Source organism: Clarias gariepinus, chromosome 16 (genome assembly GCF_024256425.1).
Source record: "Clarias gariepinus isolate MV-2021 ecotype Netherlands chromosome 16, CGAR_prim_01v2, whole genome shotgun sequence".
In the NCBI taxonomy this organism is placed as follows: domain Eukaryota; kingdom Metazoa; phylum Chordata; class Actinopteri; order Siluriformes; family Clariidae; genus Clarias; species Clarias gariepinus.
Window position 1 is genome coordinate 31,158,820 of NC_071115.1, and position 22,995 is coordinate 31,181,814.

A 22,995-nucleotide genomic window follows, 5' to 3' on the forward strand; every position below is an offset into this window, starting at 1 on the left:
AACTGCAGTGGTGTGATTGTTAATGTGGAGTCGAGGGGCTAAAAATTTCGCTCAAACTCAGAGTGGAGACGAGGATGAAATGTGACGAGTAATAATCATTTAAAACCTAAAGAAAAAAACCTGTGAACTTTATCTATCTATATATTCAAAAAGTTTGATATCTGTACATCTACATCTCTCTCTCTCTCATATATATATATATATACTATACACAGAAATATGGTGGAATAATATTTACTTTCCTCATTTTCAATACAATGTTTATTGTATTTATTAATTTCACCCTTTTTTCCCTTAAAAAATTGATTTTTTTTCTCATAATTAATTAATTATTTTTTTTTTTTATATATATTTGGGCTCATGTGATTGGACCCGATTACACTCGTGCTTTTCCAGCACTTCTTATGGCTATTTACAGGCGACTTTAAAAGTTTAATATTAATTTTGTTTTGCATGTCTCAGGACTGTTGGAGGAAACCAGAGAACCCAGAGGAAGCCTGCCAAGCACTGGGAGAAAACCTGCAAACACACACACACACACACACACACACAGAGCCAAGGCAGGAATCGAACCCAGCCCCCGCAGGCGCGAGCCGACAGTGCTTACCGCCGCGCGACACTTTGTTTGTTCACTAACTCCCACCCCGGACTCCGCCCCTGGACTCCGCCCCTCCCTCATTAACGCGCTAATAAACACACTCGGTTCTGATTGGCTGTTCGTTCCCCGGCAATCTAGTCTCTAAGCCCCGCCCACATAGATACCAAATATGGCGCGAGGCGCGTGTCGCTGTCATTACAAACCCGCGCGCGCGCCTGACGCTCTCTCCTCCTGCTGCTGCGCCGGAGTGTGTGTGAGTGTGTGTGCAGTATGAGTGTGTGAGTGTGTGTGCATGTGCAGTATGACTGTGTGAGTGTGAGTGTGTGTGTGTGTGTGCCGGTGTGTTAGAGCGCGGTGAGCGCGCGCGGCAGCGACATGAGCAGAGTCTCGCGCGCGCGTCCGGTTGATCATGGAGCTGTGTGAGGCGCTGCTGTGGATTTTATTCCTGATCAGAGTGAAGGAGTGTGTGTGTGAGGAAGGTAAGACATCTCTGTGTGTGTGTGTGTGTGTGTGTGTGTTAATTGGACTTGTGTTCTGCTGGGATCCTGAGCTCGTGAGGATGCTGTTGAGGATTCTGTCTCATTCTGGAGGTGTGTGTGTGTGTGTGTGTGTGTGTGTGTTTCAGGTGTATTTTATGACATGTCACGTGACATGTCCCTTGCCTGACCTTTGCAGTAGTTCAGTGTTAATTTCTTTTCTTCATTGCACTTTTTTGTAAAATAATTCCTCCAGATGCTCATCCCCTCATCCTGCTGAGCGCGTGCGTGTGTGTGTGTGTGTGTGTGTGTCAGTCACAGGTGAGCTCAGCATCCTCTACACACAGCATCTAGATTCTCCATTATGGTCACTCATTTGTGAGTGTCTGTGTGTGTGTGTGAGGGAGTGTGTGTGAGGAGTGTGTGTGTGTGTGTGTGTGTGTGTGTGTGTATTTGTGTGGATCATACTGTCAGGTTTCAGCATTTGCTTCATGGACAGGTTCAGGTGAGAAGAGAACAGAACCAATTCTATTCCTCGATGTCATAGAACTGGTCACTGTGGTGGCACACACACACACACACACACACACACACACACACACACACACACTCAGAGTGAGTATTTTTTACCTAAATAATGGTCTTTCATAAAGGTCACATCTTAGTGATGAACATTTAAGAGAAAAAAAATATATATTTTAACAGATACAGTGATGTTTTTATTTCAGGAAAAAACTATTTCGTTTTGTAAATTCCTGATAATAAAAGAGTAAAGAATTAAAATTTCTGCTTTTCATAATGTAAGGACATATATTAAATAATTCCTTTTATTAAAATACATAGATGTATTACAGTTATTATTATTATTATTATTATTATTATTATATCAATTATATTATTATTATAATTGACAAGGATATTATTAATGCTTTTTAAGGGATAAACATTTATACATCAATGGCATAAATAAGTAAATAAAAATAAATAAATAAATAATGTATTTAATTTAATTGTTTTAATTATTGAATTAAATTTTAATGAATGCATTCAATTTTTTTATAAAGTGTAATGAGCGAAACAGGAAAACACGCACGCACGCACACACACACACACAGAGGGTTTAAATACAAAAAGATAAAATGTAGTAATGATGTTTTTCCCCCTGGTGATGATCAGGATTTTGATCATGGCGTGTGTGTGTGTGTGTGTGTGTGTGTGTGTGTGTGTGTGTGTGTGTGTGTTATCTCTGTGCGTCAGTCTCGGGTCTGAGTGACATCGTCGCGCTAATGAATGTTGTGACATCAGTTAATGGGAGTGAAAGCAGTGTGTGTTCTGAAAGGCTGACATGAGCATCGTGAAACCACACACACACACACTCTCACACACACACTCGAGGGCGGTCATCGTCCCTCATGCGGTTAATCAGGAAGCTGGAGGCTTTCTCTCACTGTCTTATCCCTCGCTCCTCAGCACTAACTCACCTTGGCATCTCATCTGGGGCTCGTTTTCGCCTTCACTGCTCATCACACAGACACACACACACACACACACACACACACACGCTCATGTGCACACATGCATACACATGCGGTTTCTCAGGAATCTTCAGTTTGTAAATGCTGAATAGTTGTACAGTAAAACCTTGGATTATGAGCATAATTCGTTCTGGAAGTGAGCTTGTATTCCAAAACACTCGTAAACCAAATCGAATTTTCCCATAAGAAATAATAGAAACTCTAATTATTCGTTCAACAGCCCAAAAAAATAAGTACATAAAAATAATTAACACAGAATATAAAGTAAAAATAAAACAAATTACCCTGCACTTTACCTTAAAAAAATTATTAATAAATCACTCAGATAAGTGCAAAGAATTGCAATAGAGCAGTGTGTGGAGCAGAGAGATAGAGTGTGTGTGGGTGGGTGTGTGTCTGTGAAGGCGAAAGTAGGAGGGGTCTGTCTGTGTGTGTGTGTGTGTGTGTGTGTGTGCTCGCACACAGACGCATAGAGTCGGCTGAGCTTTGAGCAGAGGGCCAAAAATAAATCTATAACCTCTCTAATGAGACTTGCTTTTGCTTTACACACGCGCACACACTCGTGTGTTATAATAAACAGTACACACGCGCTGTACACACATGCATACAGACACAAAATTAAATATGTTTTACGCACACACATGTGGTCGCAGTGTTATAGTAAACAGTACACGCCTGCACGGATGTTGATTATACCAGTGAGAGACGTGCACTAAGACCCAGCAGGGGAGACGATTAACCACAATTCCGCAGCGCAAGAGAGAGAAAAAACGTTGGCTCAGTTGTGATCATGTGATGCTTGCCGTCAAAACAAGAAGCGCATGCGTGATGCTTGATACCTGGTACTCATAAAACCAAGACTTGTTCGTTTTCCAAGTCAAAATTTATTAAAAATCTTTGCTCCTCTTGCGGAACACTCGCAAACTGCGTTACTCACGTGTACTGTCTACTAAATAATCTCCAGATGTTGGTCCTGCACTCTGATTGGTCAGGAGCTGTTAATGCTGCGCTCTGCATGAAGTGACGCTGATATAAGCTGAACCTCAGTGGAAGGAGTCTCCAGTGTGATGGTGGTGTGAAGCTGTAACTTGTAACCTTCAGGTTCCTCTAACACTACTCCTGTACAGAGCAGTGGGAATGAGACCTGACTCAGTAAGAGTGCATGTGTGTGTGTGTGTGTGTGTGTGTGTGTGTGTGTGTGTGTGAGACAGAGGAAGAGATAATGACTGGCGCAGTCGGACACGCAGTGGAAGGCCGAGAGTTTAAACTCCACTCAGTGTCACTTTAACGGAAGGGTCTGTTAATGGAGCTGAGGAACGTGTGTACTGTATGTGTGTGTGTGTGTGTGTTTATATGGATATATAGGTATATATACACATTCATACATACATACGTATATATAAATGTGTGTGTGTGTGTGTGTGTGTGTGTGCACTGTATGTGTGTGTTTTTGTGTGTGTCTCTACACTGCATCCGGCTGAAACTTTCTGTATTTTTTTTTTTTATTTAAAAATGCCTCAGGAGGTTTATTTTGGGTCAGCGTTAAAGAATCAGATGTGCTTACAAGGCCACACACGCACGCGCACGCACGCACGCACGCACGCACGCATGCACGCACACACACACACACACACACACACACTGTTAAGCCTGAAAGAAAGTGACTGGAGAATGTTCTGTGGCTAAATATTGTAATGCATACACATCATTAACATATTTCTGTGTAAGTCCCGCCCACTCCATCAGTCAGGAAACTAACGACTCCGTGCCATCCACTAGTTACCACTTAATTAATCAGCTCCATGTTTTAAGCTAACCCTAAGCCTTCACACACCCAGCTAGCTTCTATTTTGTTTGTTTAGTTTAACTTCCATTCCCATGACATCACGAGCGGTGGGCGGAGTTACAGGGAGCGTTAAAAAAATGGCGGAGACCCAAAGTCCGTTTATGTGGAGCGCGGACGAAACAGAAGCGTTTTTCGGCATTTTGGACATTCGCCGAGATTCAGCAGAAATTGGAAAGTGCTTAAAGAAAAAAAAAAGTGTATGAGGAAATAAAAGAAGAACTAATAGTCGCAGGCTTCACACGAACAACCGACCAAATAGACTTTCAGTGGTTATAACACGTCGAATAAACTGCTTTTGGATACTGAAATACATTTTCATACTAGTTTGGAGAATAACCAGTAAACTGACATCGGCTTCTGTTTAGTGGGCGTGGCCTGTGACGTATTATCATGCAGCTCCCGGTGGTTCCTAGTCGGCACCTGGCACCAGCACCAGTGTAGTGGAAATGAGGTATATAATAGCTAGCACTCTGTAGGATAGTTCCATGTACCAAGTACTAGCTTAGCACACACGTACTAGCTTAGCTTCCACTCACAAAGCCAGCTAGGTGGGAGACACCTTTGTTTTAAACAAACCCTGCATGTAGATATGTCTGTGTTGTACGGGTCACGTCTCACCAGTCCCCCGAACGTGTACCTTTCATCTCCCGCTCTGTTCTCCTCCTCGCTGTCCGCTCACGGCGTCCTGATCCGCCTGAAAGTAATGGGGTCAAATAAGTAACACTTTACTGACGCAGGAGTCCAATGCAGTGGCGCGTGTGTGTGTCCTGGTGTGTGTTCCTGTTCACCAGCAGTGAGTGTGATGAATATCCGAGTCGACCCGAGAGTTTTAAACATCCTGCTAATGGACAGGAAGTCGGTTTAACACGCGCAGCGCCGAAGCCGCGTGTAATTGAATACGCCACAGACTGGTGCAGGTGTTTCCTACAGCGACCGTCTGAGCTCCGATTATATTTGTGTGGTGTGAGTTCTACGTTCTGCCACGGTGATGAATTGGTGATGCTCGGTAATCTAATAAGAAGTGAAGAGCCTTCATGCTGCAAATGAAACACACATTTTATAACTGCAGCGAATATGAAGTCGCCCCAGCTTTTCATTTTAATATCGAGAGTACGTACATGGAGAGTTTCTAAATATTTTTTCAGCATGTTTTGTTATTTATCTGTAATTGTTGTAGATCGCGCAGTTTGCATCATATTAATTCACTAAATAAGTTTTTCATATGGTAGTGAAAAGTACAGACAACATTGTTTGTATCAAACAAACCTCATTAAACATCATGAGGAAGTCTATAAAAGGTCACTACACTATTACAAAGGTAGTCTGTAATAGTGTAGTGACACTTAGAGTGGAACCTAGACAATGGCGTAAAGGGACTATTAACGTTGGCAAGAGCTGTCCGATGGAGTAATTATACATTTAACATTCGCAAGTGTCATGTCACGGCGTGAAGGGTCGCTCAAGAGTCGTCTGATGGAGTAAAGAGTACAGTAAGTCCCCGGCTTACGAATAAGTCCCATTCTGGGAGCACGTTTATAAGTCGGATTTGTTTGTAAGTCAAACAAAATTAATCTTGTACCCCTTTTACACAAATGTACAATTTAAACCATTTAAAATAACAAAAACAAACTATTGATGTATTGTTTCCGCATTATACACTCATGAAACCGCGCCTCCAAATCACGAGGGGAATCCCGGAGCCCGGGCTGATGTGGGGGAGGACAACGCTATATGGTGTTTACTGCGCACTGGAAAGGACACCATTTTGTGTAAGAGCTGTTGCAGACTGTAAACTTTGTTGTGTTGAGGATTTTCCGAAATTAGGATTATTTACCATCGGGACAGACATACGCACGCACACACACGCGCACACACATATATACAATATACTGGATACATTTTATACATTCAATAATTATGCTGAAAATATGGCATATAATTGTAAATATTGGTACCTGGTGGTACTGCGGTGTCTATTTTTTGTACAATACACATGAGCTACTTCTGCGATTTGTTCGCATGTTTGTAATGCAAGGTCTGTTTGTAATGCGAAGTCCGTTCGTATCAGCGGAAATTCATAACTTGAATGTTCGTAAGTTGGATGTAAAGAGTCTTTCAGTGGCGTAAAGTGTCACTTGAACCTGCAACTTGAATTGTTGGATTAAATAGAGCGAAGCAGTGGATTGAGCCGAAGATGTTTTTCTCCTCTTTTTCTTACCTCATTAACACTCCTACAGATCATTTTTGTGGTCTTTTTAGCCCTGATGTTGCATTTAACAACTTTTACATGAAGATGTTTTTAAATAGTGATAATATAATATACCAATCTGCACACTAATGCACAATCTGCCCAGTGTGTGTTGGTGGTGTTTATTTTGCACAGCGGTGTGTGTGTAGGTGGTGATCACCTGTTCCTTGGTGTTCAGATCTGTAATAATCTTAAGCGCTACAGCATCACACGTGTGTAATGACACTCTCACTTTTTACTGACACTTTGTTCCGGGCCGGGTTCTTGTGTCCTATCAGCGCGCCCGCACCTCGGCCGGTGCCCGTGTTCCCCCTAAAACCTCATTAATCTTCCGAGGAGAAGTTTGACCTTTTAGACTCATTAAGACGGTAAACCTCACGTGCGCCCAATTGCATGATATTAAACCCTGCTGACACGCCGCTCCCACCTCAACCACGTTATCGCCGTGACAACAGGAGGGATGTTCCTCTCGCTGGGCCGCTTTGACCAATGACCTGGAAAATTGCCCGACCTTTTAACGTGCAGTTTCTCAGAGATGAATAAATACATAAATTGTAGGTTTAGGCTCAGTCGCTCTTCTGCTGCCTGCTGAGTTTAGCCGGTTGTCTGGTTGTTTGGTGTGTGTGTGTGTGTGTGAAGAGTGATTTATACTTGACTCAGGATACTAAAGTGTTAAGCCCACTCCTACGACACTAACCAGGTTGCATTAGTCAGTTAAATGACTCGTGGTTGAGTTCGGAGGGGGTCTCGCTCCTGGTGCTATACAGTACTTGCCTTTGTTGCAGTTTTGTGTAAAAAATCCTACATTTATGTAAACAGTTTAAAATAAAGTGTCTTTTTTGACACTGGCTTCTGCAGTATAGCCTTTTACAGCTAGCACCTTAGCTTATTATACTGTATCGCACTGAAGCCTGGCGCTAAATAACAGTGAAATAACCTATAATACCAGTCTCAGTAAATACCAACCAAAAGTAGAAAATGTACCCACGTTTTAATTTATGCATTCGTCTGTCTGTTTGTTTGTTTTTTAAAATAAATTTCTTTATTTCTACACGTGTAAAACTACATATGCACATAACCTGCATAGTTATATTTATTTTTTAAGTACCTTATTTAATTTTTTACACCAGATTTCTATACAAAACACAACAGATAGGAAGCAAACAAACAGTAAATAAAGCAGCATTAGAAAAAATCTAATTATGTATACTGTACAATATAGCAGGAAAAATAATTACATCACTGCCGTGTGTGTGTGTGTGTGTGTGTGTGTGTGTGTGTGTGTGTGTGTGTGTGTGTTCTCTTACCCTGATTACAATCAAATGTAGCCAGAGCTTGTGTGTCTGTGTTAAGTAAATGTCTTTGTCAGTATCGTAAAGCCCTGAGCAGAACAAACTGAACACACAGGGAGACGGCTGGTGAGGGGGGAAAAAGGCGCTTTTTAATTTACCAAATGTAGGTAAAGGACAAAATGGGAGGGGAGAGTCTGGAAGGAGGGTGCAGAGGGGAGGTTCCTTGGCTTCTGGAGGTGGCAGCGGTCGGCCCGAGCCGGTGAATGATCTCAGCTGGCTGAGGAACCTGATGATTCAGGCGAACCCTGGCGTCGGCTCTTCGTCGGGCGTGTGTCGGGGGACAGGTTTTAAAGCGGTTAGAGTTTAGCACCCAAGAGCCGCTACTCATCAGACTGATGCTCGGCTGGCCTTTTATAGACTGCCGAGGGCCGGTAGCCGGCCAGCCCTGGTGAGTTGAGACGCCCCTTTAGAACGAGCAGTGGAGCTGGCCGTGGTGCTGAAGTGCTTTTTTGGCTCCTTTTTCCCAGTTGATAGAGGAGAGTAAACATGGGAAGAAGTGCTAATATATAAATAAATATATATATATATATATATATATATATATATATATATATATATATATATATATATATATATATATATTTATGTGTTAGAGTATTTTTTTGTTTTTATTTTTTTTAACCCCTATCCAGTGATCTGCTGTGTCCTGTCAGTGTTGTGACTCAGCCCGTTATGATGGTGTTAATTAAGATGCAGTGTGAACACATGGCTTGTTATTCATGTCCATAAAGTCACCACAGGGGCTGCTTAATCTGCGACCTGCCACCGGCGCCTGCCAAAATCCCCTCCAAAACTCCTTCTACCCAAACTTAAATTTCTCAGAGCAGACAGGCCAGCGAGACGGCTTCAGATGACATAACGAATAAAGCGCAGTATTTCCTCGAGGGCATCCTGTTCCTGCCAGCCTGAAAAATCACTCTTGGTTTCGTTCATTTCATTGATCAAGTCATGTCTGTGATGTTACTTCATAAGTCAGGGAATAAAAGAAATTACACCACAATAAACAGTCTTTACTTCACCCCTATCTCTCTCTCTCTCTCTCTCTCTCTCTCTCCTTAAGTTAATTAATTATAAATCAATACAGAAATAAAGCATATACTCCTCTGATACAGTACAAATCTTTGACTGGGACGGGAATCACTCCCGGTACAATATTATCACGATACTTATTCACCGATTTGATTTGCATTGTGGTTCTGTTAGTAACACGAGCTTGGATAATAAAGGATTTACAATGTTTCACCACCTCAAATGCAAATATATACAAATTGAAAATTAATTGAAAAAGATTCTTGGAGTCAGTGCAGCGATACATGAACATACAATATGCACCTGGGAAAGCATGATCTCCAGGGATCAGTGGAGAATCCTTCAGAAGCTTCGCCCTTTCTCCAGTTCATAGTCACTTTCGCTTTATCTTCCTCTCCTCATTTCCGGACTGATCTTGGACCAGCTCTTGGTGACCTCTGACACGCTGCCGTGTCCCGAGAGGATCTGCGACAGATTGATGTGCATTTAGAGAGGGATGCTGAAGAATAAACCTGGATGGGGCCTCAGAGGGTCTCGGCTCCTCGAGTGATCAGAGACAATTAACGAACGGCTCCTACTGTGATAAGTAAAAGACCAAGCTTTAATATGAATTTTAAACAATTAATGCAAAGTCTTGCTTCCTTGCTGTCAGTTTTTCCCCCTCCGTCTTTACTGACGGACAGATTTGCATTCCTCCGTGGAGCTGTAATCTTGTGCCGTTCCCCGGTCGTGCTGTTCCATACCGCTTCGTCTCTGATTGTTTATTTGCTCGTCGCGGAGACTGATAAAGGATCAGCATTAATCCGTTTAAAGCCTCGTTTAATAAAAAACCCGTCGAGAATGGATTCCACTGATTATTCAGATTGCCTGCTAAACGGCTTCCTCTGGCCCGTTGCTCATTTGCATCTATGCAATATATAGTAGATAGTGGACGTCTGACGAGCAGGACCGGAGCGTACACCTGACCTCCGGAGATCCGCTAAAGACAAAGGTCACGTCCCACCTGAGACGGATTTCTCGCTCGAACCTTCATTCTCCATGCTCGATATGCTCGATACTTCATCTCTGGACCAAACCTTCCTGACCTTGTCTCCTGCCCAAGGTTGATGTTCATCTTCCGCCTTAATGGCCTCCTTCGAAGCGCACTATACTATCGATTTTATCTTTTACAGTGATGTAAAAGGTCATCAAAGGTCATGTCGAGGTGCTCCTGTCAATCCGATCTCAGCTCTGGGGAGATAAACGCTGAAAGCCAATCAGATCCATTTTAAAGAAAATGAGGAGGAATCACGTCTAAGCTCGGGGTTAAGTGTTTTTCAGAGCAAGAGACGATAAAGATGCGATTTAAATGAGACGGTGGTGAGAAAGCGTACCTGGGTAATTATTTGATTTTTGATGTTGAGTGAACCCGCAGCCCAGCCGAGCGCCGCTTTAGCTTCTTCGTGTCGCCTTTAGAGCTCAGGATCTTCTCGGTTCTTCGTGTGAAAGTGACGGAACTGTCCTACTAAGTGACCCTCAGGTCGTCTATCTGGAGCCTTTCCTTATTGCGTACAAAACATCTGAGAATATTTATGCACCAATAAATCAGATTTAATTTTTTACATTTAGTTTAAATTCAATTTTGGCTTCCAACGATGAAAAGAACAAGATGATGGAGATTAAAGGATTATTCTGCGACACTCCGTCTCTTGGTGAATTTCTCCTTGTATTACAAAGCTTGCCTGTTCGATTGGTCCCTGATCAGAACGGATAAAATATTTGAAAGTGTTTTTCAAGCACTCATGTATACTTTACATTATAAAAAACAAATAAAAAATTGCAGTTAATGAAAAAAATTAAGAACAAATTAAATAAAAAATAAAATAGTGCAAAATTAAGATCAATAAGATTAATTATATAATAAAATGAGTGCCTCAGTGATCCATATATATATATATATCTCCACAGTGGGACGTGTGTGTGCGTGCGTGTGCGTGCGTGTGTGTGCGTGCGTGTGTGTGCGTGCGTGTGTGTGTGTGTGCGTGTGTGTGAACCGTGCATTAATGTATTTATTTATGTTTACTCTCTCACTTAAAATGCACTCTCTCAGGAAGCATGCTGTAAGTTGCCAGATAAAACTGAATCCCCCACACACTTAAAAAATAAAACAAAACATAAATAAAAAATAATACTCTTGATTAATTACATATGTGCATACTTTGCTTAAATAAAATTGATTGGCACATTTTTTTAGCTTAGAATAAAAATAATAATATTAATAATAATTATCATTAAATCAATTATGTAATATTTATTATTATTACTCTGACAATTTGCACATATTCTTTTTAAATCATCTGCACCGTCATCATTTACAATTACAAATTTACATCTGTATTTAGTCACAATTACAATTTATTTATTTTTTTTGTAACAACTGATGCTGTAACGCAACAATTTCCCTCATGGGATGAATAAAGTCTGTCCGTCCGTCCATCCCTCCGCCCACCCGGCAGTCAGACACCACCTGACCAATTAAACAGCAACACAAATGTGAAGGGAATCGTCTCATGTTGCACTTCAACTTAATAATTGCTTCTTGAATATTTTATTAAAAGGTTGTATTGAGCTATTAAAATGTATATTTAAATTTAAAATAAGTTTAAAAACCAAATTATTCTCATTAATCGTTCTGTAAATTCGATAAGCAATACATTAAAATCAGAATTGTATTCGTCTCTGTGTGAGTGTATAATCAGTGCGGTCGATCAAGACTAGATCTGTGTATCAGGCAAAATAATCATGATTTATTTATTTATTTGCCACAATCGAGCAGCCCTGTCAGCTTTGTTGGTGACAGACAGACAGTCAGACAGACAGTCAGACAGACAGTCAGACAGACAGTCAGACAGACAGTCAGACAGACAGTCAGACAGACAGTCAGACAGACAGTCAGACAGACAGTCAGACAGACAGAGTGAATCGTTCATTTATTCATCTCCCGTAAGCTCCTTTATCCTGCTCAGCATCCCGATGCATCCGGAGTCCGTATCAGGAGAAGTTAAACAGCTCGTCCTTCGCGGGGATAAATTGACGTTTCTGACCTTAAAACACACATTTGTCCTTCGTGTCCTTGTTGCTGACATCTGTGTGACCCGGTCCTTTCGAACCTCAGACGTTTCCTTCAGCAGAATTCCTCCTTCATGTCCACGTCGTCATTGGAGCTGATGCTGAGGAAAAGCAGACGGAGTGATAGAGCTGTCAGGTGTGAGGAATGCTGGGAGGAAAAAAGAGAGAGAGAGAGAGAGAGAAAGCGCAGGAACTCTGGATCTCTAACCATCTCGGCGAGTTTAATCAGCAAGAACGAGAGTGAAAACATGACTTTCGCTCCTATTTCCACCCTGTCAATCATCCTGTACGCCATTCTCATTACAGCCGTCAGCCCAGGGGAGAGAGAGAGAGAGAGAGAGAGAGAGAGGAGCTACTTATTACGATGGAGAGAGTGAGAATAAGGAAGGAGAGAGACGAAATGAGACGAGAGCCACTTAGATACACAAATGGGAGAATGTGTGAAGTGGGTATTCATGCCGATTTAATGCCGAGTGCTGGGCTGGCAGAGACGGACACGAGAGAAAGAGAGAGAGAGAGACGGGTGTCTGTGTGTCAGAGAGAATAAATCTGTTAACTGGTGTCCGTACGGTGGTGGTGGTGATGATGATGATGATGATGAAGATATGAGAAGGGTTTGGAGAGAGAGGGAGCGAGAGACACCGAGAGCGTCGTGTCATCTGCATGTTCACACAGAATCAGATCGAAAGTTTCAATGAAAAACAATGAAAGTGGGCGAAAAATGTTTTTTGGACGCACACACACACACACACACACACACACACACACACCTCCACGCAGGTGATTGAATGTGAATTATAATGCAAATGCGACTGGGCTAGTTTTCCTCTGCAGATGGAGGCGTATGAACGAGACAGCACGTAGCATTTTGGAATATTAAGAAGAACAGAAGAAGAGTCAAGCCCACACACACACACACACACACACACACACACACAAACTGTCGCTTGTAAAACAAATGGATGTCTATTCGCACAGTCCTAGCGGCTCATAACGTGCTAGGCTCAATCGGCTCGTTCGGAAATAAATAAAAATGCAGAATTCAATGAACACTGAGGAGACGGAGAAGCAGCCAGAGGTCCATCAGTGGAGCAGGAACGATCTCCATCAGCATGAGATCAACTCAGGAGATACGCAGCTCGTCATGTCAGTGAGAAACGTCTCCGGTTAGAAGAAACGAGGACTCTGTCCTGAAGACACGACCTGGATCGATTCCTCAGCTGAGGAAGTTAAGGAGGAAGGAGAGAACGAAGGAGAACATCAGGGATGGAAGCTGATGGCTGTTTCTGCTGAACCAGGAGCAAAGAGAATAAAAATAAGTGTTGACTATGTGATTGAATTCGTCCTCTTCAGTGGAGACGCGATAAGAATTCCTCTTGTTGATCGAATCTCTGAATCACTGAGTCAGTTTTTGATGACAAATTGTTTAGGGAAACTTTCCAACATTCCATGCTCGTTAAATAATTAATACGGCTTTAATTAATACGGATTGTTGCTTCTTCTTTACTGCAGTATCGCCACCTACTGGATTGGAGTGACTGCTCGTCTCTGGTTCATTTCTGATTCGTCAGTCGTTAATATGATCGTCTCTGTTAAACAGGAAGTTACGGGGACTTTTAGTTTCCACACACTGAGGTTTGAGCCGCGCTGTCGCTGATTCCTGGTGTGATGAGTACGAGGGCTCACCTCACAGTCAGTCAGTCAGTCAGTCATCACACACCCACGCAGCAGTGCTGAGCTTCTCATCACATCACACTCCATCACACTCCATCACACTCCATCACACTCCATCACACACCATCACACACCATCACACACCATCACACACCATCACACTCCATCACACTCCATCACACACCATCACACTCCATCACACTCCATCACACTCCATCACACTCCATCACACTCCATCACACACCATCACACACCATCACACACCATCACACACCATCACACACCATCACACACCATCACACTCCATCACACTCCATCACACACCATCACACTCCATCACACTCCATCACACAACACTCCATCTTACTCCATCACACAACACACTCCATCACACTCCATCACACTCCATCACACTCCATCACACTCCATCACACACCATCACACACCATCACAACACACTCCATCTTACTCCATCACACAACACACTCCATTACACTCCATCACACTCCATCACACTCCATCACACACCATCACACACCATCACAACACACTCCATCTTACTCCATCACACAACACACTCCATCACACTCCATCACACTCCATCACACTCCATCACACTCCATCACACTCCATCACACACCATCACACTCCATCACACTCCATCACACACCATCACACACCATCACAACACACTCCATCTTACTCCATCACACAACACACTCCATTACACTCCATCACACTCCATCACACTCCATCACACACCATCACACACCATCACAACACACTCCATCTTACTCCATCACACAACACACTCCATCACACTCCATCACACTCCATCACACTCCATCACACACCATCACACACCATCACACTCCATCACACACCATCACACTCCATCACACTCCATCACACACCATCACACACCATCACAACACACTCCATCTTACTCCATCACACAACACACTCCATTACACTCCATCACACACCATCACTTCATCACACAATACTGTGATCAGAAGGGTAGCGGTTCGGGCCCCAGCTTACCCAGGTGTCCGCTGTTGGGCCCTTGAGCGAGGCCCTTAACAATCTGTTCCACGAGCACCCCTGTCCCTGCACTCTGACCCCCCCCCCTCCTCCCGCTATGCTCAAATACAGAATGTGAAGAAAGAGTTTCTCTGTGTAATAAAGCCTTAACTTACTGAAACATCACAACACACACCATCACACGATCTCTCATCTCATCACAGGACATGTTTTTATTTTATTTTATGTTTATTGTTTAATATGTATATTATTTATGCTTTTATTATTATTATTATTATTATTATTATTATTATGTAAGTGATGAAAGCAAGAGCTTATACCAAACCTTATATCAATAGTTTACTCTACTTTATTCTTCATGTTTATACGCAAATAGTGATTGTTCTGGGTTTATAAAAAAAATAATAATTTTAATTATTATTGTTTTATTTGTTTATTTAGATTTTTTTTTTAACCCTGAAACCTCATGCCCTTGCTCCGTCCTTGAAAACACACTCGTAATCTGGCTCGATGGAAACGATCCAATCCTGAACAGAACTCATTTAATCGTTTAATCACCTATGTGGCGGGTATGTGTGTGTATGTGTGTGTATGTGTGTGTGTGTGTGTGTGTGTGTATGTGTGTGTTTGTGTGGAGTTGGACGATGCAGAAGAACTGGCATTTCCTTTGCAATCTGTCCCTGAGACAGGACTACAGCCGTCTGACCATCTGACCATGTTACATCACACACACACACACACACACACACACACACACACACACACACACACACACACAATGTTAGTCAGTATTCATTACACATTTATGTAAAATAAACATGACCTGATGGGTAGAAATGTAAATATAATGCATGAGTAACACTACAGATGGAAATGTGTGTGTGTGTGTGTGTGTTTTGGACATGGTGTAACTGTGTGTTTTATTTTAAACATAGAGTATTTCTTTTTGTAATTGAAGCTGTACTGTTGGAGTTAATGGTGTTGTTGGTCTTGATGGAGTTGAGGGTGTTGATGGTGTTGTTGAAGTTGATGGTGCTGTTGGTCTTAATGGAGTTGATGGTCTTTATGGTCTTGATGGAGTTGATGGTGTTGTTGGTCTTGATGGTCTTGATGGAGTTGATGGAGTGGATGGAGTTGTTGGTATTGAGGGTGTTGATGGTCTTGATGGTCTTGATGGAGTTGATGGTCTTGTTGGTCTTGATGGAGTTGGTGTTGAGGGTATTGTTGGTCTTAATGGAGTTGATGGTGTTGTTGGTCTTGATGGAGTTGATGGTCTTTATGGTCTTGATGGAGTTGATGGTGTTGTTGGTCTTGATGGTCTTGATGGAGTGGATGGAGTTGTTGGTGTTGAGGGTGTTGATGGTCTTGATGGAGTTGTTGGTGTTGAGGGTGTTGATGGTCTTGATGGAGTTGATGGTGTTGTTGGTCTTAATGGAGTTGATGGTCTTTATGGTCTTGATGGAGTTGATGGTCTTGTTGGTCTTGATGGAGTTGTTGGTGTTGAGGGTGTTGTTGGTCTTAATGGAGTTGATGGTGTTGTTGGTCTTAATGGAGTTGATGGTGTTGATGGTCTTAATGGAGTTGATGGTGTTGTTGGTCTTAATGGAGTTGATGGTGTTGATGGTCTTAATGGAGTTGATGGTGTTGTTGGTCTTAATGGAGTTGATGGTGTTGATGGCGCTCGGACCATCGCAGCAGCTCTTGTGTTCAAGCTATAAAGAGAGAGAGATTAATAATAATATTAATTATATAAAAATGATTAAAGCTCGGATGAAGTGCCGCGTCTGACACTTTGGAAATCATGTTCATTTAAGCTGGAGGTGATAAAATCAAGTCACATGTGCTACAATAATCAGGAGTACAGAGTGTGACTGAACACAACACAGGAAAGTCTAACAGTTATTAAAGAAGTGTATTATTATCATTATCATTATTATTGATTATATTTTATAATAATATAATGTTTATCTTTGTTACACAGAGAATATTTTCAGTCTGTGGAAATCTCCAAGGCTAAGTTTTTGCTCAGGTTAAGAAAAAAAAAATTAATGAGAATTATTTTTTTTATTAATAAATGATTTAGACAATTACAATAATAAATAATAACAATAATAACCATATTAATTTTACTAATAATATTAATATAGATTGTTTTAAATAATGTATTATTGATCATATTTATTAGTATTTATAAATATCATAAATAATTAATAAATAATAATTATTATTAATAATAATAATAATAATAATAATAATATAGATTTTGTTTTATTGATATTTTTCTAAGCCCCGCCTTTACAGGTCGTCCAAATCACAACCTGTGTGTGTGTGTGTGTGGCGGGGGGGGGGGGGGCGGTTACAGTGCTGATGAGTGCGAGGCTGTGTGGGCCGCATCAAACAATGTATTTGGGGGAAAGTTGACCATAAATGTAAAAATAAAGTCACTTGTTAGATTTTTCTATGAAGAAACCATATTTGTAAAAACAAAGCCAAATAAAACGTGACTGGTAATATTTTGAAGCAACTTTAAAGAAAAAGAAGCCTAAAGTCGCGTATTATAAGCGGAACTGGCAACTATGCTGATACGCCGCACGTCGTGACCTGGGAAACACCGTTACTGATCTTTTATTAGTTTACATTTTTTAAAAACACATTTTAAACTTTTCTTTTTTTTTGTCAACAATATTGCATGCTAATTTCGTCACTATTTATTGATATCTGCGATGTCTCGTCATTATTTTTGTCAGCTCTCTCTCTCTCTCTCTCTCTCTCTCTCTCTCTCTCTTTTCCTGCTCCAGTCTGTCTCTGTGTCTCTCGCTCGCGTCTCTTCTTTTGGTCCTCTTTATTCTCACTCTTGAGGATAAAAAGTCCCAGCTTGTCGTGTTCCTGATGTACAGGAGTGTAACACACAGCGCTGACACTGGAGACTCCTTCCCCTACAGAAATCTGATAATAGAGAGAATTTCCCAGGTTTGTAAGAAGTGACTTTGTTCTTAGTTCTGCCCCTGTTTGTGTCGTTGCTATAGAAACGGTGATGTACACACAGTGATGTGAACCTCACGCTTAGGTCAGAGCTACTGTTCAGGAAAACTAACCAACACCTTCTGACCAATCAGAATCCAGAACCGTTTCCTGGTTGTGATGGTGAACTGTAAACCTCCGCTGTGTAAAGGACTCGACTTTAATTTTAGTTCCATTTCCGATTATTCATGAACTTGTGAGACAGCCAAATCTCAGCCGGTGTGAGACGCAGCTCGGTTCCGGCTCGGTTCTTGTGATAAGCTGGAGGTCATTACGTGTCGAGTGTTAATCTGACTCCGTCCTGACCTCATCGCCGGGGACGCGTCACTGAAATCAGCTCTAGCAGTGAAAGGATTATGAAATATTCTGCCTGATAAATTAGTCATAACGTGTGACAGTAAAATGGTGATAATTTAACGATTTGAAAAATATTAAGAAAAAAACCTCTCCTAATTGTTTTTATTTCTTGGAACGACATTTTAAGAACAGGTTTAACACACAGTCTCACTTTTCCTTTATCACACTGTAAAATTTGCTTTGATTTAGACTGTGTGTGAGTGTGTGAGTGTGTGTGTGTGTGTAATAAGCTTTGTGTATGATAAGGTTAGGAGTGTCTCACGAGCAACAGCATCAACGATTTAATAAAATGTACCCGATTAAATTTTTTTTTTTTTTTTTTTTTTTTTTACAATTTAAAGTACTAAACATTAGTGATAATTATAATCTGTTGCACTCTGACCTCTAGTCAACGCGCTAATTAACATGTTTAATCTCTACGCGTCAATACTACCACATTGGTACTGTAGATTGTCCATTGTCCACATGTCCTTTTATGTTAAACTATATTGTGTTGCCAGATTTTTCTCTGTTGAAACGCCGCAGATAAACATTCAAGAACGCAGTCATCATGATTGACAGCCTAGAAGCCCCACCCCTTGTGCCCATCCGTGTGCACTCGTGACGTGAACACGCCGCGCTTTAGCTTTCTGTCTCTGTGTGTTTTAAGTATTAACATGTTTGATTTTAGTTAAATGAGTTATGTGATGCAATAGTGACGGCTTTAGAATTTTCACCTTAAGAACAGTCGCGCGTACATTCGGAAGTCGTTCAAAACCTGTTTGCGTCAGTGTAAAGCCAAGCGAAGTGAGTTTACATATTGAGTTGACCTTTTTTCAGAAATCATAACTTCAGATTAATGAGGTTTAATGTCTGTTTAATTTATATATATTATATTTTACTTTATTTACGTGTCTTTTCTAAATATTTTTATTGTTTTTATACGCAAAAATATAATTAAAGTGTTGGAAATTAGTAAAATTGGTAATATTTCAAATTCAAATTCAAATTTTATTTGTCACATACACAAACATACACAGTACGAAATGTAGTGAAATGCATTATACAACTGCCATTGACCCTAAAAGAGAATTAAAGTTAACAAATAAAAAATAAATATAAATAAAAAGAATACGATAGAAATTAAATAGAAAAATTAAATGAAACTAGGAAAAATAGAACTAAAAATAAAAATAGAAATATTTTTGGGTGGCTGGAACGGATTTTGCCATAAGAACTCGCCTCTAGAATGGATTAAATATATATATATTATTTTTTTCACTTTAGTTTTTTATGAGATTAATAATTTTCCAGTGAAGTCGTGAGGTCTACAAATCGAACACTTTGCTAATAACTGTGATTGTGTTAAACATTAGAAAGAGGAAGTTTGTTGGCGCCGGTGCTGTGGTGGCGTTTGGGACGGATCCAGACCCTTTAAATCCAAACCGATGAGAAGCACAGTGTAGTAGAGAACTTGATAAATAAGTATTTATTAATAGACATCAATGTGGACAGAAGCAGGTGTGGCGGGGTAACCTCCGGGGGGCGATGGCGAGCGGACAGTGACCGAGGGAGAACGCTCGAGCTGGAGGAGATTAATGTTCTCCTCCGCTCTCCTGGGTGATGTTAAGCCTGGACACATTAAGCAAATTTGATTTGCTGCTTCTTCTGGACTTAATTAGATTTCTGTGTCTAGACGAGCTGTTAGCATGTGAGTGCCGGCTTCTACAAGCGAGACCGCGCGCTAATGAAATTACTGACTGTTTAGATTTTAAGGGAGAAGTGTATATAAGATAAAAAAAAACCACTGAACTAAGTAGATTTCATCTTATTTAAAAAGTTCATTTTAAGGTCGTAAAAAGTGATTGATTGTGTTAAAGAACATTTCAAGGTTGTGGTTTAGTCTCTGGGGCACGTTTATGGTGGAGAGATTGCAGTGCAAAAGTTTGCACCTCCCCATGTTTTATTGATGAGAAAAGCAAAAGCTCTGTAGAGCTCTATAACATTATCCAGGAAAAATTGTTTTATTAGGCGGATTTATTAATAGACCTGATCTAAATAAAACTGTGGTGGAGAGAGAGAGAGAGAGAGAGAGAACGGCTACTAGCTGAACATTATATACTTCTAAAGGAATAGCTGTTCAGAGAAAAAGGAAAAGATTTAGAGAAAGTCTTAAATGTACATCACACTTACGGGGGGGCTTATGGGGGGGGGGGGGTCTGGGGGGCAAATTATATTAAAGTAACATCTGTGAAACCAAACACGCTAAACATGGTATATTACTGATATCCTTAGAGCTGTGCGATTGATTTGTTCCTTTGTTAATTGATGTGAATGATTGAATCCGAATCATTTCATTTTCATTTTTTAAATTGTTTTTATGAACTTGCAAAACATTAAATCCTCTAAAACTGGCGATTTATTATAAACATAACAGGTTTGCAAAAAAATACAAATCTTTACCAGGTTTCTTATTCCTTTTGCGTTGATGTGCAGTTGGTGCAATACTGCCACCTACTGGACTGGAAGATCGACAGGACAAATAATTAGTGCTTTGGACGAGACACAATGTTTAACAATCAACTATGCAAGTTACGTAACATTTCAGTGTTTATTCAATTAGTTTATAGTAATTTGTAGTACCTGTAAAAAAATATAGCTATTTCAGACAAATCAGATAATAAACCTTATTGCTACTGAATCGAATCGAATCCGAAATTACAATGCACAAAAATCATATTGATCTGAATCAACGTTCTAACTTTGATTCACAGCTTGAGGTAGAAATGAGTTCCCCTTCATTAGTTGTCTTAAATATGGTCAGAAGGGGTTGAAAACATTTGCATGCTGCTGTAACTCTGTTTTTTTTTTGTTGTGTGGGAAAAAAAAAAATTTGTACTAGGTTTACAAAAGTTTCTAATAGGGTTGCATAATTTACATTTTTCTTTCTTAATCAGCAACTGAACCACACAACAAATAGTTTTATGAGAATTGATTGAAGCCCAAATAGAAGAAAAAAAAACGTTAGGCTGTTAAAAATCCTGCCCTCGTCTCTGAGTTCTTTTAAAAAAAGGCAGAGAGCCGAAACTACGCTGTCCAATGGCAAGAACAGCAACTGCGCCCTCTTGTGGTGTACAAGTTAATAGACATGTGAGCTAAGGAGAAATATTACGCAAAACATTATCAGTTAATACATTATACATTTTAAGTGGTAATTAATTACTCAGTATTTAATCATTTAACATCTCTTATGTCTGATTCTCTTTCTTGAATGCCAATCAATTATAATTGATCAAACGCTTTTATGATGACCTTCAGCTCCGCCCACAAAACTCCACCCGAAAATGGCTCAGTGGTGATTAAAATGCTAAAAGAGCGTCTGATGGAGCGCCTCAGCTGCCGGGACACACGCTAACTCCTGCTGCTTCCACAGGAAGTCATTACTTTTGTGCCTATTGAATGGATGGTGTTATTTGTTATAGTGATATGTGGATTTATTGTGGGATCTTCCACAGAACTGAGAAGTGTTTATTCAGTGCGAGTGCGTGAAGCTCAACAGCGTAACCAGTGTATCAAACGAGTCAAAGTGTATAAAATGGGGGTAAATTCACACGTGAGATTAACGAGAGATCTTTTTTTTTTTTACATGAACATGTACAGTACCTGATGAGTTTTTTAAATTCCGAACTCGTGCTCTGTGTCATGAACGTATGTTTATTTAAACCCGAGCGCGATAACGAGAGGAGATGAAACTGTCGATACGAGCCACCAAATAGTTGGAATCGGTGTGCATTCGTTATTGTGATGGAGTAGATCGCAGTGCTGTGCGCTTCACCTTTTCAGGGAACAGGAGGGGAAACGAATTCGTTTGCAGCTATGAATGTCACCGAGTGACATTTACACCGCCACAAAGCAAACAATAAAAAGGGCAGCTGAGACTTCCGGTGGAGCGAGACGTCCCGCCGAGCGGTGGATCAGGTGCGCCGGTATGGCACACACACCATGCTCCCTCTCGCTCTGTGTGTGTGTGTGAAAGAGAGAGATTTGGCTGTGAACATCTCAGAGGAGAGAAGGCACTCTTTAGACCCCATTACTGAAGCTGAAAGTTTAATGAGGCCGTAAAAAGGCTGAACAGGGTTCAGAGTTAATGTGCTCTGTTCTGTTGGAGCTAACTGCCACTGTGGAATCATCTCACACACACACACACACACACACACACACACACACACACACACACACACACACAGAGCTCATCTGTCTTTCAGTTGTATGGTTATTAGAGGGATGCTTGGCCTATAAGAGTCCTGTGAGACGCTGGTTTCTGACTGGTTGAGCCTTCGAAGCCTGTGTGTGTGTGTGTGTGTGTGTGTGTGTGACGTACGTGTGTGTGTAACGTGTGTGATGAGTGTGTGTGCCCCAAGATAAAGCGCCTGGAGGAAGCTGTGAGGACTTTGTACCAGCACGTGGTTAATCCGTCCTAATGTATTCTCATCAGCTCAGTTTGTAACACGGTAACTTTCTCACCGCGAGTGTTTGTGATCAGCACTCGACCATCACACTCTTCTGCATTTATAACTGCTCGCGTCCTTACTGCGTGCGTCCTCCCTGATTGCATCCTTCAAGTTCTCATCCTCCCTGTTCCTCCATATTCTCGTCCTCACTCTTGTCCTGCTCTCGTCCTCGCCAGTATTGTCCTCGCTTCCCTCGTCCTCGTTGTTTAGGTCCTTG

General features: G+C 41.1%; 1 protein-coding gene across 1 annotated transcript in view; it reads left to right on the forward strand.

Annotated features, from left to right (window-relative positions):
• The first annotated feature begins 927 nt into the window (after nucleotides 1-927).
• Nucleotides 928-22,995, forward strand: part of LOC128544497 (ephrin type-A receptor 7-like) — a 92,141-nt gene continuing 70,073 nt past the window's right edge. The window contains exon 1 of the mRNA XM_053514645.1: nucleotides 928-1,077. Coding sequence (XP_053370620.1) covers nucleotides 1,008-1,077 — 70 coding nt within the window. The 5' untranslated portion in view covers nucleotides 928-1,007. The remainder of the gene's footprint in view (nucleotides 1,078-22,995) is intronic.